This window comes from Somniosus microcephalus, chromosome 1 (assembly GCF_052327205.1).
Source record: "Somniosus microcephalus isolate GS21.2 chromosome 1, FLI_Smic_1.0, whole genome shotgun sequence".
NCBI lineage: Eukaryota > Metazoa > Chordata > Chondrichthyes > Squaliformes > Somniosidae > Somniosus > Somniosus microcephalus.
The window spans coordinates 432,076,098-432,092,314 of record NC_140987.1 but is presented as its reverse complement, the minus strand read 5'-3'; the positions used below and the strand labels follow the sequence as shown (position 1 = coordinate 432,092,314).

General features: G+C 45.4%; 1 protein-coding gene across 4 annotated transcripts in view; it reads right to left on the bottom strand.

Annotated features, from left to right (window-relative positions):
- LOC147125292 (uncharacterized) overlaps positions 1-16,217 on the bottom strand; it is a 534,520-nt gene that overhangs the window by 55,061 nt on the left and 463,242 nt on the right. For all 4 annotated transcript variants that reach the window (XM_086000735.1, XM_086000743.1, XM_086000728.1 and 1 more), the window contains 4 exons: positions 10,442-10,623; positions 6,085-6,148; positions 2,667-2,741; positions 124-231 (listed from right to left, as the gene is read on the bottom strand). In XM_086000735.1, coding sequence (XP_085856861.1) covers positions 124-231; positions 2,667-2,741; positions 6,085-6,148; positions 10,442-10,623 — 429 coding nt within the window. The remainder of the gene's footprint in view (positions 1-123; positions 232-2,666; positions 2,742-6,084; positions 6,149-10,441; positions 10,624-16,217) is intronic.

Genomic DNA, 16,217 nt, shown 5'->3' with positions numbered 1-16,217 from the left:
CAGGAAACTGGGATAAGAGTCGAGAGATTCAGTTGAGCAGGCTATGCTGACATAGGCCTGTTGGGTTGAATGGCCTCCATTTGTTGTGCTTCCATGTTTCTACAGTACTTTATAGATTCTCACCTGGGGTACCCGGTCGACCAGCTTCTCCTGGTGATCCTTTGAATCCACTAGACCCAGGACTACCAGAGAAGCCAGGATCACCACGCAAACCATCTCGCCCTCTTTCACCTGAAATTAGATAAAGGTGCAGGGTAGTAAAACACCTCCATAATATATATATCTTCCAAACGACTGTGATACCATGAATATAAGTTAGGGTCAATGTGGTCTCCTGGACTAGTTTTGATCACATAAAGTCAGAGAGGAATTTTCCAGAACCTTCCCCCTTACTTGGCCTGTTTTTAAAAAAATCTGATCTTTCGCCTTTCCCAGGAAATTACATAGCTCTGGGTGGATGGGGAGTCCCTGTATCATGAACGAGGCATTACAACTGCAGGAAACTTCGCGATATCCGGCACCGACGGGACCGAGCTGCTGCCGATCTATCAAAACTTCCGGATAGACCAGCGCTAATGTTGAAGGATACGGAGGTTTTCATCTCCGTATCTGACAACAAACACTGTTGCTTAGCAACAGCTTGTAAACACTCGGCCCGTACCTTGGAAGCGTCTCTGAAGCTGTTGCTAAGCTACAGAGACGCTTTCCAGAGCCTGACTGTTAAAAAAATGCTAGGAGAAGTAAAAAAACCTAACCAAAACGGCTGCTAATTTCTGCCATTAGATCGAGGTTTCCGGACATACAACCTCCGGATAAACCAAAGTTTCCTGTATATGGGGCAGGCCAGATCGACCAGTGGGTCTTTTCCTGTCCTACATTTCTCTATTGTCCATATGAATGGTTGAGAAAGGTTGTACAGAATTGTAACGCTCTTCTGAGAGTCACCTGGTCTCACTGCCTGCCCTGCAGAACATGCTGATCCTACTTTAATTCAACTGCAGTGAAGACAGCATATTTTCGATTTCTTTGCTTTTCAATTTCGAAAAGGTGACTCAGTAGAAACCAGGAATAAATGACTGTGGGGGCGATTTTACCGGCGCTCAGGGGTCGGATTTGGAGACGGGACTGCTGGCAAAATCAATGGGATTGGCAACAGGTCCCAAACCCGCTTCCAACCCGCCTCCAATCAATCTTCCCGGGAGTCGGGTCCCCGATTTGCGCAGGGACCTGGCTCCTAGCGGCGGGAAGAGGATTATAGTCACTCAACTGCCTGCAAGGGCTCACCTTTGCACAGTGATTGGCAGTGCTTGCAGCACCTCAATGCTGTCAAACACTGAAAAATCAGCTGTCAAACAAAAATGAGCGTGTCCCCTTTAAGAAAACCGGCAGATGACGCGTCATCAACTGAAGTCATCTGACACCGGCTTTCTCTTAATTGGCCGGCAAGCTTAACAAGGCCAATTGACGCAAAATAGCATCTGTGCTCCGGGCGTCGTTGGGGGCGGGATCGGAACCCGCAAGTCAGCTGACCCGCTCCCAACTCGCCTCTTCAGGTAAGATCGCGGCCTTTGTCTGAATTTTCCCTATTTCAACCCAGAGGGCAATTATATCACCCTCTGCCGCAAACCAGCTGAGAGCAGCTGAGGTAGTGTGGAACAGCAAATGGACCTGAAACCTTCCAGGTGTGTACAACTCAGCATTATACCAGGCAGGGAGGTTCTACACAGGGCTATAATAGAGTGCAGTGCACCCTCATCTAGCAAGGGAATATGTAGAAGTGGCACAACCAAACTGCCATAGCATGGCCCTTGGAGACGGCAGGTAATCCTGATGCGTGAGTTGCAACTCTTGTGTTGCCAGTTGTGTGAAAAACCACAGGGCCAATTTTACCCCCCTTGTACCCAACAGGAACAGGGCATGCGGGGGGGAGGGGGTGGTTAAAATAGAGGCAGCTTCCTCCCCTCTGGATTGGCGGTGCACATACGCTCCACGCCAGTATAGCTGCCATGTTTCAGGCAGGGTGTGAGGTGCAAAGGTCTGACGGGTCCTATGAGATAAATTGCACCCCAAAGTGTTTCTAACGTGCAGTTGCATGACCCACGACCTATGCTGGGCTCGTCACAGAAAGCTGGCACCAAGTGGCAGCGCGGGCCCAGAGGATGTCCGAGTAGGCAAGTTTAAAACATTTTTATTAAGGTTTCCTTTTGGGCCAGGAAGAGCAAGAGTGCTCCCAGGGGCCTACAAGGAAATGTTGGGCCTTCCCCAGCCCTTTTGCCCTGACTGTGATTACCTTCAGACACTCACCCCGATGCCCTTACCTGACTGCCGGAGACCATTCCCGCAGGTCCCCAGCGGCGCCCTCCTGCCGCCCGAAGTCCCGCTCCTGCCGGCCGGCTGGGTACTGATTCCAACTGGGATCGGGCGGGAGACTGGGAGATGGAAATGAGGCCTGGGAGTTAAAATGGCCCTGGCCTCACTCCAGCACAGCCAGGGGAGCTTGACGCTCGGCCTCCCGCCCCCGTGCAAAACTCGCGCCCCGAGCTAAAATTGGGGCTCCTACCTGACAGTCTGAACCTCCAGAATGGTGGAGAAAGCTGGCGGCAAATATAAATACATGAAATGTGAAAAGAACGGAACAGTCAGAGGGATAACTCCATTTATCTCACCTGAGTATCCTGGTTGTCCAGACTCTCCTTTTGGTCCTAGACTACCTGACACACTTATTACATCACCACGCTCACCTGTATAGTAAAGAGAGAATTTCTTGTCACGTATATAAGTTAATTATACAACAATGAACCATAACATTTTAATAGAAAGATTTCACTCCTACTGTGAATGCTGGGGTCTCACTCTTCAGCAAAACAAAGCACGGCAAATGCCAGTAATTCTCAGCATAGTCCATTCAGGCGTGAGATAGTGTTCCTGCAGTGGGAGAGCTTGATCTCATGCATGAGTCTTTTGGTAAATGAGGGACTGTTGGTAAGCCTGGATATCTCACACCCAGTGAAGAAGCCCAAGCTGTGGAAACCGATTTCCATTACACGTAACATAAATACGGTGCCCTAAGAGATTCTGAGAAAGATAATGGCCCAAATCTTCCGGGAAAAATAATGGCGAGTTCGTCAAGCATGCTGTTATTAATATGCAAATCGGCCAGCAAGTGCAGGGGATTCAGAGATACGGCCCGAGTTAGGAATCGCCATGACTTGCTGGTCAATTTACGCCGCTCTGCCATTTGCTTCGCACACACAGCAGCTCACCCTCAACCTCCCTGTTATATTTAAAAATCTTGCTGGATTTGCATATTAAACTCGAATTAAACTCATCGCAGAAAGCTGGGGGTCGTACGTAACAGCGTAAGATTGTTAATGCAGGGACAATCAATCCCTACGGCCCAGAAAGGGAACAATTTAAACTGTTGAGTCTCATTCTTGCATGTCATAAATTCTTAAGAGATTTTTTTTAAATTTAAATTTAAATTTTTTTCTTACTTTTTTCTTCTGTCTCTTTTTCTCTCTCTCTTAATCCAACCTTTCTTTCCCTCTCTTTATTTCACTTTCTGTACCTGAATTGATTCTAATTAACTTTTTCTAATTCACCCTTCTTCTCTATCATTCCTCTGTTTGTTTCTCAATCCTTAAGTCTCATTGGTTAAGGAGATACACTGTCGGTCCCGTCATTCACCAAGGCCCCAGGTGCCCTGTTGCCCTCTCTGTGCCGTTATCAGCTCGCACTTCCAGCAACTTACAGGGCAAAAGAAAAATTGAACTGAAGTTGCAGAAGTCTAACTAACGGTGCACAAGATGCCCCACTCCAGCAAGATTTGGGCCATTAAAGTGAGTAAGAAAGGAATTCCTGATGTAATGGTTATGGTTCTACTAAACTGACTCTAGCCATCTGGACCACTTGTAAGAAGTAAAAAGAAATCAAGATGTTATAATAGGTTTGAGATTAATTCAAAAATGCTACTGATCTGTCAAGACTTCGGCATGTCCTAGATAAAACTGAGCCCGACAAGAGTTTAAGTTATTATGGCCCAGAAATTCGGGTCTCCACGGGGGAGTACGCACGGGGTACTCACCCGTAAGCCCAATGGAAGTGCCGGTTTCGTGCATGCACTGCGCATGTGCGGGAAACCGGCACTTCCGATCCCCTGAACGAAGGGGTTCAGAGGTCGAACGCGTGCGCGGGAGAGGCTACACGTGCACATCAAACTTCGGTTTTATTTGCAGGTTTTCCCGGGAGGGTAAGTCTCCAGAAGTTAGACATGTAAAAAGCAGGCGTAAGGCCTGCTTTTTACAAGTTAAGTGGTGAATTAATTAAAATTAAAAGTTTTTCCACAGGTTTATTATTTTTAAATACTTTAAAGCAAGGTAAGTTTATTTTTAGCCCCGTTAGAAAATAAAATTATTTTTTTCAAAAATTGAAATTATTGTTTAAAAGTTATTTCATGTAACTTATAGTTTATTTAAAAAATGTGATAAAAAAAAAATTTATTTGAAAGTTTAGTGCTGTTTTGGGGCCGTAGTATTTATAAGTTTTGACAGCTCTTCCTGTCAATCTTATGATTGGAGCATTCCCTGCTCCGATTGGCTCCCCATGGCCCACGTGATCCCAGGGAACGCATTGAACTAACTGCGCCCCTGAGATACGCAAGCACTGCGCGCCGGCAGTTGGAGCAGGCCCAGGATCGGAATCCCACGCGGGCCCACAGCTCAACGGCCGGCGCGCAAGGTAAGTGCAGATCGGGGGCTTGCACCCGCGGGAAGCCCCCGACCCGAATTTCTGGGCCAATGTTTGTATTTCTACTGATATTAATGCAGCTGTTGTAGTCATCATAGAAACTTACAGCAGAGAAGGAGGCCATTCAGCCCATCGTGCCTGTGCTGGCTCTTTGAAAGAGCAGTCGTGCTTAGACCCACATCCCTGCTTTTTGTCCGTAACCCTGTAAGTTGCTCATCCTCAAGAACCTGTCCAACTCCCTTTTAAAATTATTTATGGAATCAGCTTCCACCATCTTTTCAGGTGGAGCGTTCCAGATCCCGACAACTCTCTGAGTGAAAACATTTCTCCTCCTCTCCCCTGTGGATCTTTTGCCAATGATTTTAAATCTATGACCTCTGGTTATTGACCCACTCGCCAGAGGGAAATGTTTTTCTATTTACTCTATCAAAACCTCTCATCATCTTGAAAACCTCGATTAGGTCACCTCTTAACCTTCTCTGTTCCAAGGAGAACAGTCCTAACTTTTCCAACCTCTCCTCGTAACTGAAGTCCCTCATCCCTGGTAACAGCCTGGTAAACCTCCTCTGCACCCTTTCTAAGGCCTTTACATCTTTGCTGAAGTGTGGGGCCCAGAACTGTCCACAATACTCCAGCTGAGGCCTAACCAGTGATTTATAAAATTCTCGCACGATCTCTTTGCTTTTATATTCTAATCCTCTATTTATAAACCCAAGGTACCCATGCGCTTTTTTTTAAACCACCTTGCTCAACAACTGCTCCCAGCAGTCAACTGTGTTCATGTCTGTGTCTCTGCGGATGTTAATCCAACTCCTTCAAACTGAGTGGAGACACAGGTTTGATCCCATTTTGTTAAGTTTGTGATCTCATTGAGTGGTGAGTCACATGTTTGACTCAACACTCTACTGAGCTCCCAATCCCAAAGGTTGATGGTGTTGTGTATGTACCTTTAAGAGAGAACAGTTTTACAGCTCCTGTATACTGTAGTACCGGCAGTGACCACACCTGTATATAAAGCTGGAGCAGGCTTCTGTACTTCAGTCGTGAGACTACTCTACTCTAGTAAACACCTGTTGATTGTTAAGTTACAGCCTCCGTGTAGTTCTTGGGGAAACATCCTATTTAAAGAATCACGGATCTAACAGATGGGGCACAAGGAATTCATTCAGGCTAGCATTCCCAACTACTGTTTAATTTATCTTACAAATACAGCATTGAACAAAACAACACAAATGTAAGTTTGCAATTCTTTGTAACAATTTTAGAAGGGATTCTAGTGATAAGGCCAATGTTTAAGAAGTAGAAGTAACAATGGGTAAGAGCTAGCCAACTTCTTACCTTTTGGACCAGCAAGTCCCAGTTCACCAGGGTACCCAGGAGAACCTGGCGGGCCATCATCACCCTGTGAAATACAAAGTATTTTAAATATAAAAAATTATACAGTTTTCTCCAGCTGTACATATGCTTGACCCACGCTTAATCCACATTCACGTATGCAGCTTTAACATCCCAAACTACTTCCCAACCTGCAGAACCCTTGTCCCGAATCTAGCATGTTTATCAATTGTCCAGCTTATAATTAACATGCAATCTACTAGGCTGCACAGAAATGCAGAGTGTTATAGCATCGTTGGGTGGTGGTACGGGGTGGTGGGACACAGGATCCATCCTCCACTCTGCTGAACTCTGAGTGATGATGTATGGGCATCATGGAACTCTGTTCATCTCCCTGAGTGATGGGATGGAGGTTTGAACCCCCACTTTGCTGAACTCCCAGTCTCAAAAGATTTGTGGGATGTGCTTGACTCTGTTCCAACCCCACCACTCTGCTGAGCCTGTAGTCTCACTGAGTGATGGGACACAGGTTCGTTTCCACACTCCTCTGACTATATGATTTTACTGAGTGGTGAGGCATAGGTTTGACTCCCCCCAATCTGCTGAGTGTTCAATCTCAAAAGGTTGGTGGGATGCAGGTTCCATTCCCCACTTTGCTGAGCTCTCAACCTCAGTCACATCCGTATAGAAGGCATCACCCAATAGAGAGGAAAAGTCAGAGAGTGAATCATCACTGGGCCATTCTCCTATAGTCTCCCAGCCAATGCAAGAGCTACATGAATGGGGTCCTATATCTTGACCTCAGGTGGTGTATGACTGGGTCAAATCAGAAAGAACAAAATGGAACCAAAAGTTGGAGCATACTATCAAAAACAAACCGAGTAGCCCACTGCAAAACTTCACCTCAAAACATCAGCATATTCAGAAGTATAATAATTTTTGCATAAAATACATTTTTGTTATTTTGAATGCGACATGAATACTTAAAAGGGGGAAAAATTCAGTTGCTTTGTGCCTCTTAGGGCGCTAATGGGGCGCAAAGCAATTAGCGCCCGAGCGCGGCAATATTTGCACCTCTCGCGAAACTGACCAGACATTTTGCGGCGGTGCTAAACACTACCGTCACGATCTCCTGCGCCCGCAAATCGTGACGTCAGTCGAGCGTGCACCGCCCCAGATCGGATATTGAGTGGCGCCCCCTGCCTTTCCACCTGCCGCTAGCAACAACAGGTTGAGGGGAGCGTTTTGCAGTCGGGAAGGGACTGGGGGAGCACTATTTAAAGGCGACCACTTCCTGCCTTTTTTTGTCTGCGACATTTTTGCACCATGCATTCTGAGAGAGAGAGAGAGACTTCTGGAGAGATGTAACGCTGTGTGAAGGAGTTTTGAGTACTGAGCAGCACTTTGCATTTTGATTTGACCTTCCTTGCATCGATTTAGAAGAGACTATGGGGGCTGCACTCTGAGCTCTTTCCCTGGGCCTCTCCATTGTTCTTTCCAGCAGAATGAGCAGGGTGTGGCTGGAGAGCAAGATCGCCCCTCCCCTTTAAGAACTGGCTGGCGCCAGTGTGTCAGTGTTCCATTGCTGACTGACATCACATGAGCTTCGCCAGTGCTCTGAGGTAGCGCCTCGCTCCTCGGCGTTAGCGCCTTGCTCCTCGGCCTTTGCTCCTTAAGACAGGTGTGAAGCGCCTGATTTAGCGCTCCAATCACCTCCAGGGGGGATAAAAGCCAAGTTTGCAGTCGGAGCCGATAATTAGCGCCAGGCACTAAACTTTGCGACCGGCCGATAATTGCGCCCCAAACGGAGCGATACCGAATTTCTCCCCCAAAATGCTTTGGGAAAAACATTTCAAAATCAACCATTTTTATCTGTAGTTTGTAAAGATCCATATTCAAGCTATTTTCAAAGGGCAAGAAATTGATGTCCTTACCGCCAGCTGGTAGCACCAGCAATGCGTGAAAAAATGGCGGCCACCGCTCTTACGCCAGCTGGAGGCAGTCCCGGCGGCACCTGCCATATTGGTTGCCCTGTTTGTACTACCAGTAACTGGCAGCGCCCTGAAAAAAAATGGCGGCATGGTGGCGTCAGTCGGCAAGCAACACCGACTTAACGTCACCTACGTGAACTTCGACCCTAGCGCTCAAGTCGGCGCTGGGTCTTAAGGACGCCAGGTTAACCTGCCTGCAAGCAGGCTGACAGATGCTGACAGGGGTGATATCTGTAGCTGTTAAAGGGACACATACATCAATCAGGTAAGTTTGAATGGAAGGGTTTGGACTGTTTTTTAAAATTTTTTTATTGAAGTGCTGGCTTGCTGCAATAGATGTGAAAGGTTTTTTAAAGTGTTTTGCAAGTGCTGCTGGATGCTTGCAAGGCCTCGGATGGTAAGTGAACACCTTTGAGAAGACAGAATATGCTGCGAATACTCAGCAGGTCACGCAACATCTTGAAGCAAGTTCACATCTCAGGTCGACATACAGCCTGACCAACTGAGTATTTACAGCATTTTATGCTGTCATTTCACATTTACAGTGTCCGTTTGCAGAGGGAAGAGTAAGACACAGAAGAGGAAGAAACAGAATAGGAAAACGCAGAAGAGGAGGAAGCCGAAGAGGAGAAATCAGACAGCCCCTTTGTGGCCGGCATATCTGGGATGGAATTATCTACCTGCGGTCCCACTGGCTGGGCAGACAAGGGTGGAGTTGTGCTGATGGGAGTGCGGAAAGCCGAGAGGTGCCAGAAGGAGGATAACGTACGAGGATACTTGCATCTTGTATCCTTTCAGCCCCGCCGCTGGCCAAGGGCTCAGCCATGCCCCTGCCAAGAATGGCCTGCACCGTCTCCTCCAAGGGGCTGAGGTGCATCTAAGAATGGGAGATGTGCCTTGTCATTGGTGCAGATTGTTGATAGGTGAGCGATTGGGGGTTGTGCATTGAGTAGTGTGTGAGGCTAGTGATGCAGTTGGTAGGAGACGGCTTTTGAAGATGCATTCACTGACCTTGACCAGTGGTCTGAGGTTATGAAGCTTCTTTGGGCACTGGAGCCAGGTGGTGGGGGCGACACAGCTGGCAGTGACGGCCTTGGTAATACACTCCCACATCATTCTTTCTGGAGGGCCTCCTGGCACCTGTGGGTAGAGGGCCAGTCTTGCAGTGTTGACCCCCCACACAAAACTGGAGTGCTGTGTGTAAGACCCTGGGTGCCACTTCCTTGGCTTGCTGAGCCATTTGCGTTAGTGCTGAGGCAGTTTTCCCATTTGTTGAGTTTAGGAAGGTAATTCAGCTTTAAGTGCTGAATACAGGAAACTCTTTGGTGTCCGGCACCGACGGGACCGAGATGGTACCGGTTGATTAAAAATTCCGGATGACGGAGAGGGTTATCTACCAAGGCTATTTTTAACAAACAAAAATTAAAAAATCAAGAAATGTGCAGTATACAGTAACTGGGTACTCACCTACAGAATGTTGTGTTAAATGGATGGTGGAAGATGCTTGATTAAGTACAGTACTGCCAGTTGAGGGTAATCCATAACTCTTTAATTACTTAACAGTAAAACAAAACTTACAGTAAACAGAAAAATGGCAGATCAGAAGAGACTGCGGCAGCGCAGGAGAATCAGACTCCTGTTATTGAGGTGTTCGGACTTCTGACAGCGCCAAGAAGCCGAGTAGTGGCAGTTTGGAGAACTACCCCCACTGACTAACTCGGCCACTGCGGGAGACTCGGACTCGGCAACATTTCCGGTTATTGAGGTGTTGTTTTCGGAGTATGAATTTTGCCGGTTAATAGAGAATTCCGGATATTTAGGTGCCGTTTAAACGAGAGTTTCCTGTATTGACATTTGGAACTTCTTTTAAATATTGATTATTGGTTAAAAGACAGAAAGGGCTGGGAAATGTATTGAATCAGTGCATTTTATTTTCCCTTGCTTCAATGTGCATGGTCCTTTAAATTTCAGAGCTCCTCACTGCCCACAATGCACTGCGAGCTTCACAGCCTCGCACACAGACGCTCGGGGAAGCAGCAACGCCACACCAGCACAACATATTGGTCCAGGATCCCTCGTGCAACACCACCAGGACGGCGCTGCGCCACCTACCACCATGCCCCCCCAATTTACCTCGTTTAGAGCGGCAGCCACTAATTGCTTTCCGGGGTGAGAACCAATTTTTCCCCCAATAGCTTTAAAAATGTGCCCATTAATGTCCTTGCGCACAAAAGAACCAGCTTAACCAGAAGGTTTCCGTTATCCATCTAACTGTACCTTAGCAAGAATGACTGCCTTTACAGCAGGAAGGCAGAAAACTGGAAATAAATCTACGCATCAAAGTGATTTACAGGTATCAGGGTTCCTACCTTTTCTCCCATCATTCCAGGGAAACCAAAAATGCCAGGGAAGCCTTTTGGTCCCAGTTGTCCTGGTGATCCAGGAGAACCTGGAATCCCAAAATCTCCTGGTCTTCCTTTTTCACGTCCTGGGAGGCCTCTTAGTCCTGGGAGCCCAGGGGGGCCAGGTGGTCCTGGAAAGCCTTTGCCTCCTATTAAAAACACATACAGAATTCACTTTATCATTTAAAATTAATTCTGCGGGGTAGAGTTTCCGCTTTGGACGCAATTGGCGAAAGGGGCGCAAACTGTGCCCAAACTTCCGCCCATTTTAAAACATTTTTCCCCCCTCGAGTTTCTGTTCAAACTCATTTGCATATCACCAAAGGTAAAATCTGCCATGAACCAGCGCAATTGGGCAGCAGTTTAAATCCTAATTTTTTTTTTAAAAGTTGTTTTAAAATATGTTCCTTGTGGTAACTTGGTGTAGTTTGATTAATGCAGCTGAAAATGGGTTAACCACAAAAAGTAAGCATTTTTAATCAGAGAGTCAATCCACCACCTGCGAGTAACCCGATTTTAAATGACTGAAAATGACTTTAAAACTGTACAGAACCATTTGCTAGTTATATTAGGTTACAGTAGTCAGTTTCTTAATAAATTTAAAAAAATTATATTCAAAAGCTTTTAAAATGCTCTTATTAGTTTCCTTGCACCCAAAAGAAACAGCTTAATTTTTAGAGCCTCCTCGAAGGTCCGCAAATGAGCGCAATGGTGATTAATTTGATCTGGGGGCATGGGGGCGTGGATGGGGCCTACTTCTAGCATGATTTTTTTTTAAACTAGCGCAAAAGATCACGGAAAGTCGAGCTTCGCTGAACATGATTTGCGCTTAAAATTCTGATCTTTTGCACTGGTTACAACTACTTCGGGCGAATTGTGCAGAAAAAACTGCGCAACTGAGCGGAAACTCTAGGCTCATAAGTATCAAATTTATTTTATTTTATGATAGACATAGATAAATAATGAATTTATTACCAGTGCAGATATTAACATTCATCTTACCATTACCAGTAATGTCTATAACAGTTCAAAAAAGGACAAAGAGACCTGGTACTACATCTATAGTACCACTGCCAGCTCTGTACCTAGCAGCACAATAAGGAACTTGAGCACAGGTCCTTGGGCCTGGTACCAGTACAGATATTGCATTCAAAGCACCATCATCAATTTGTGTGATGGTGAAGAAGGATTAAATGGTACAGGCGGACTTTATTAAGCAAATTAAGTATTGTACAAAGTAGGTGATTAATGACCAAATAACAACAGGCTATCCAAAACACCGTCCCATATCCAGTTCTTTGATGTAAAACCATCATAACACAAGATTACAAGTTGGATACAAATGAGTATGGTCAATATATAATTCATTCAGAACGACCCCATCATTCATCACAGTATCCAAATGTTTTAAAATTAATTCCAGGGTTTTCTCCTCCATTACAATGCTTGGAAGCCCATTCCAGGTGTTGACCACATATGTGAAGAACTTCCAGACTTCAGTTATAAATTAACATCAACAGTCAGACAGTTTGGTGTGTTAAAGGCAAACTGATCAATGAGGCACTTCTGAGGAAGGGGCAGTTAGCACAATAGAGTAACACATTTGCCTGTTTATATTTACCTGTTTAATCTCCCTGTTACGTTTTTATGTCTTTTCTAAATTATTTCAGCCTTCCTATCTTAGATCACTCTCATGGGTGAGTCTCAACTCCCCATACTTTTGAGTGCGTCTATCCTGGCTTTGAGATCCAACATTCCAGGCAAAACAAATAGCAAACCATGCCTAATAATTGCTTTTGGCTAATGGAGTTAACTTATGGCTCTATTAGTATCTTACTTCATTCTTTGAAAGCGATAGAGCATCACATTAAACCTTATTTTAAGTCAAAAATAGCAAGCAAATTTATTTACAAAATAAAATGAACAAGCACATAAATAACTCATATAATGTAATTAGATACTTTCAGTGCACAAACTTCTACCTAACTCCTTGAAAAGATAAAATAATAAAAAGATTGTAAGTCTAAGAACAAAACGAATCCTTTCGTAAATAATGTTTAAATGCACAATGTGTTTCTCCTTTCTCTCAGGAATTTCAAACTGTTGGTTCCGACAGGTAGTTGCTTCTCTGAAATATTTAAACTGTCCCAGCAAGGATGGTATGGGCTTTTCCAACTTACATAGGATATACAGCACAGAAACAGGCCATTCGGCCCAACCAGTCCATGCCGGCTTTATGCTCCACTCGAGCCTCCTCCCGTCTTTCCTCATCTAACTCTATCAACATAACCCTCTATTCCCTTCTCCCTCATATGCTTATCTAGCCTTACCTTAAATGCATCTATACTATTCGCTTCAATCACTTCCTGTGGTAGCGAGTTTCACATTCTCAACACTCTTTGGGTAAAGAAGTTTCTTCTGAATTCCCTATTTGATTTCTTGGTGACTATCTTATATTGATGGCCTCTAGTTTTGCTCTTCCCCACAAGTGGAAACACTCTTTCAGTGTCTATTCTATCAAAACCTTTCATAATTTTAAAGACCTCTATTAGGTCACCCCTCAGCCTTCGCTTTGCCTTCGCTTTACAAGAGAAAGGAGGTCCAGCCTGTTCATTCATTCCTGATAGGTATAACCTCGCATTTCTGGCATCAGCCTTGGTAAATCTTTTTTGTACCCTCTCTAGTGCCTCTATATCCTTTTTATAATATGGCAGCCAGAATTGTATACAGTACGCCAAATATGGTCTAACCAAGGGTCGATACAAGTTTAGCATAACTTCTCTACTTTTCAATTCTATCCCTCTAGAAATAATCCCATGTGTTTGGTTTGCATTTTTTATGGCCTTATTAACCTGTGTCGCTACTTTTAATGATTTGTGTATTTGTACTCCGAGATCCCTTTGCTCTTCTACCCCATTTAGATTCTTATTTTCCAAGTAAGATGTGACCTCCATATTTTTCTTACCAAAATGTAATAACTCACATCTATCTGTGCTGAAATTCATTTGCCAATTATATGCCTATTCTGCAAGTTTATTAATGTCTTCTTGTAATTTGTTACAGTCCGCAAATTTAGAAATTGTGTTTTTGATTCCAAAGTCTAAATCGTTAATATAAATTGTGAACAACTGATCCTTGTGGAGCCCCACTTTCCACCTTCTGCCACTCTGATTAGTTACCCTTTACTACTACTCTCTGCTTTCTGTCTTGAAGCCAGCTAGCTATCTAATCTGCTACTTGTCCCCTGACTCTGCATTCCCTGACCTAGTCTACTATGTGGTACCTTATCGAAGGCCTTTTGGCAATCTAAATAAATTATATCTACTACATTACCCTTGTCTACTCTCTCTGTTACCTCTTTAAAGAATTCAATGAGGTTGGTCAAGCAAGACTTTCCCTTTTGAAATCTATGCTGACTATTCCTTATTATATTTTTGGTTTCTAGATGTTCTTCTATTTTTTCCTTTGGTAGGGATTCCAATATTTTTCTTACCACCGATGTTAAGCTGATTGGTCTCTAGTTCCCTGGGCATGTTCTATCTCCCTTCTTAAATATAGGTATTACGTTAGTTATCCACCAGTCCTCTGGCACTACACCTTTTTCTAACAAATTATTAAATATGTGTAGTAATGCCTCTGCTATCTCTTCCCTAGATTCTTTTAAAATGCGTGGCTGTAATCCGTCTGGGCCAGGGGTTTTTATCCTCTTTGAGTTTGATTAGATTATTTAATAATTCTCCTCTTTTATTTTAAATGTTGTTATATCATTTCTAATCTCATCTTTCGATGTCATGTCCATCTGATCTGTCTCCCTGGTAAATACTGAAGCAAAGTAATAATTTAATATTTCTGCCATATTGCTATGTAATTTTATCCTGACCGGCCCTTAGTGACTCTATTCCCATCCCGACTTTCCTTTTTTTAATTATGTGCCTGTAGAATATTTTACTATTTTGTTTTACGTTCATAGTTCCTCTTTGCCTTCCTAATTGTTTTTTTGACTTCTCTCCTAATCTCTTCGTATTTTCCCTAGTCAGGAGGGGGAAAAATTCAATTGATTTGTGCCTCCCATTAGGCGCAGCGCCACTAACGCCTCCCGCGAAATTCAGCGGGAGGTTAGCGGAGGCGATAGCCATTCGCGCCCTGTGCCTCCAGCGATGATGTCATCGGCGTGCACAGCGCCCCGCTCACAATCTTCAGTAGCGCCCCCTGACTTACCGCCGGATGCTATGTCCAACAGGGTCAACAGGGCCTACCTGCGGCCGGAGCGGTGCAAATTAAAGGGGATGATATAAGGACAGCAGTGAGAAAGAATGGTGGCTCAGAAGATGAGGAAGTAGAATCAGTATGGGTGGAGATAAGAAATAACTTGGGGCAGAAAACAGTGGTGAGAGTGGTCTATACCATTGGACAGAGTATTAATCAAGAAATAATAGGAGCTTGTAACAAAGGTAATACATTAATTGTGGGGGACTTTAATCTGCATATAGGTTGGGCAAATCAAATTGGCAAGTGTAGTCTGGAGGACGAGTTCATGGAATAGATTCGAGACAGTTTCCTAAAACAATACGTCATGGAACCAACCAGGGAACAGGTTATTTTAGATCTTGTTTTGTGAAATGAGACAGGGTTAATTAGTAACCTTATAGGAAAGGATCCTCGAGGGAAACATAGAAGCATAGAAGATAGGAGCAGGAGTAGGCCATTCGGCCCCTCGAGCCTGCTCCGCCATTCAATGAGATCATGGCTGATCATCCAAATTCAGTACCCTGTCCCTGCTTTCTCCCCATACCCCTTGATCCCTTTAGCCTTAAGAAATATATCCAACTCCTTCTTGAATATATTTAATGAATTGGCCTCTACTGCCTTCTGTGGTAGAGAATTCCACAGGTTCACCACTCTCTGGGTGAAGAAATTCCTCCTCATTTCTGTCCTAAATGGCTTACCCCTTATCCTTAGACTGTGACCCCTGGTTCTGGACCCCCCGACCATCGGGAATATCCTTCCTGCATCTAGTCTGTCCAGTCCTGTCAGAATTTTATAAGTTTCAATGAGATCCCCTCTCATTCTTCTAAACTCCAGCGAGTATAAGCCCAATCGACCCAATCTCTCCTCATACGTCATTCCTGCCATCCCAGGTATCAGCCTGGTGCTACTTTTAGCGCCCCGGAAAAATTAGCACCCCCGCGACGAATATTGAGTGGTAGCGCTCCAAGAGGGAAGCGGGGCAGTACTGGAAGCGCCCCGCATCCCTCTTGGGGTGCTGCGAGGGAATATCACGGCACTATGTGCGACACGTCGCGCCGCTGTATTGCAGGCCCTCCTCCCCTTCTTAAAGGGGAGGGGCCTTGCGCAGCGTAACCTGGGGCCCAGCTGGGCCACCGGGATCGGAGTGCCAGCAAAAGAGCCCGGCACTCAAGAGAAGTGTCAGGCTCTTGGAGCGCAACCGGCACTCCGTTGGGGGGGCGGTTCAGGAGGCCGAGGACGGGAGCGCAGGCAGGTGGCCAGCAACAAAAATGGCCGCCCCGCAGCTCGCCTTTAAAGAGCGCCTCCCCGGCCGCAGGTACGCCCCCCTGACCCTGTCGGACATAGCATCTGGCGGTAAGTCAGGGGGCGCTCCCGAAGATCGCGGCCAGGGCGCTGCGCACAGTGATGACGTCATCGCCAGTGGTGCAGCGCCACGGGGCTCTACCGGCTAGTGCCGCCGCTAACCTCCTGCTAAATTTCGCGGGAGGCGCCATGC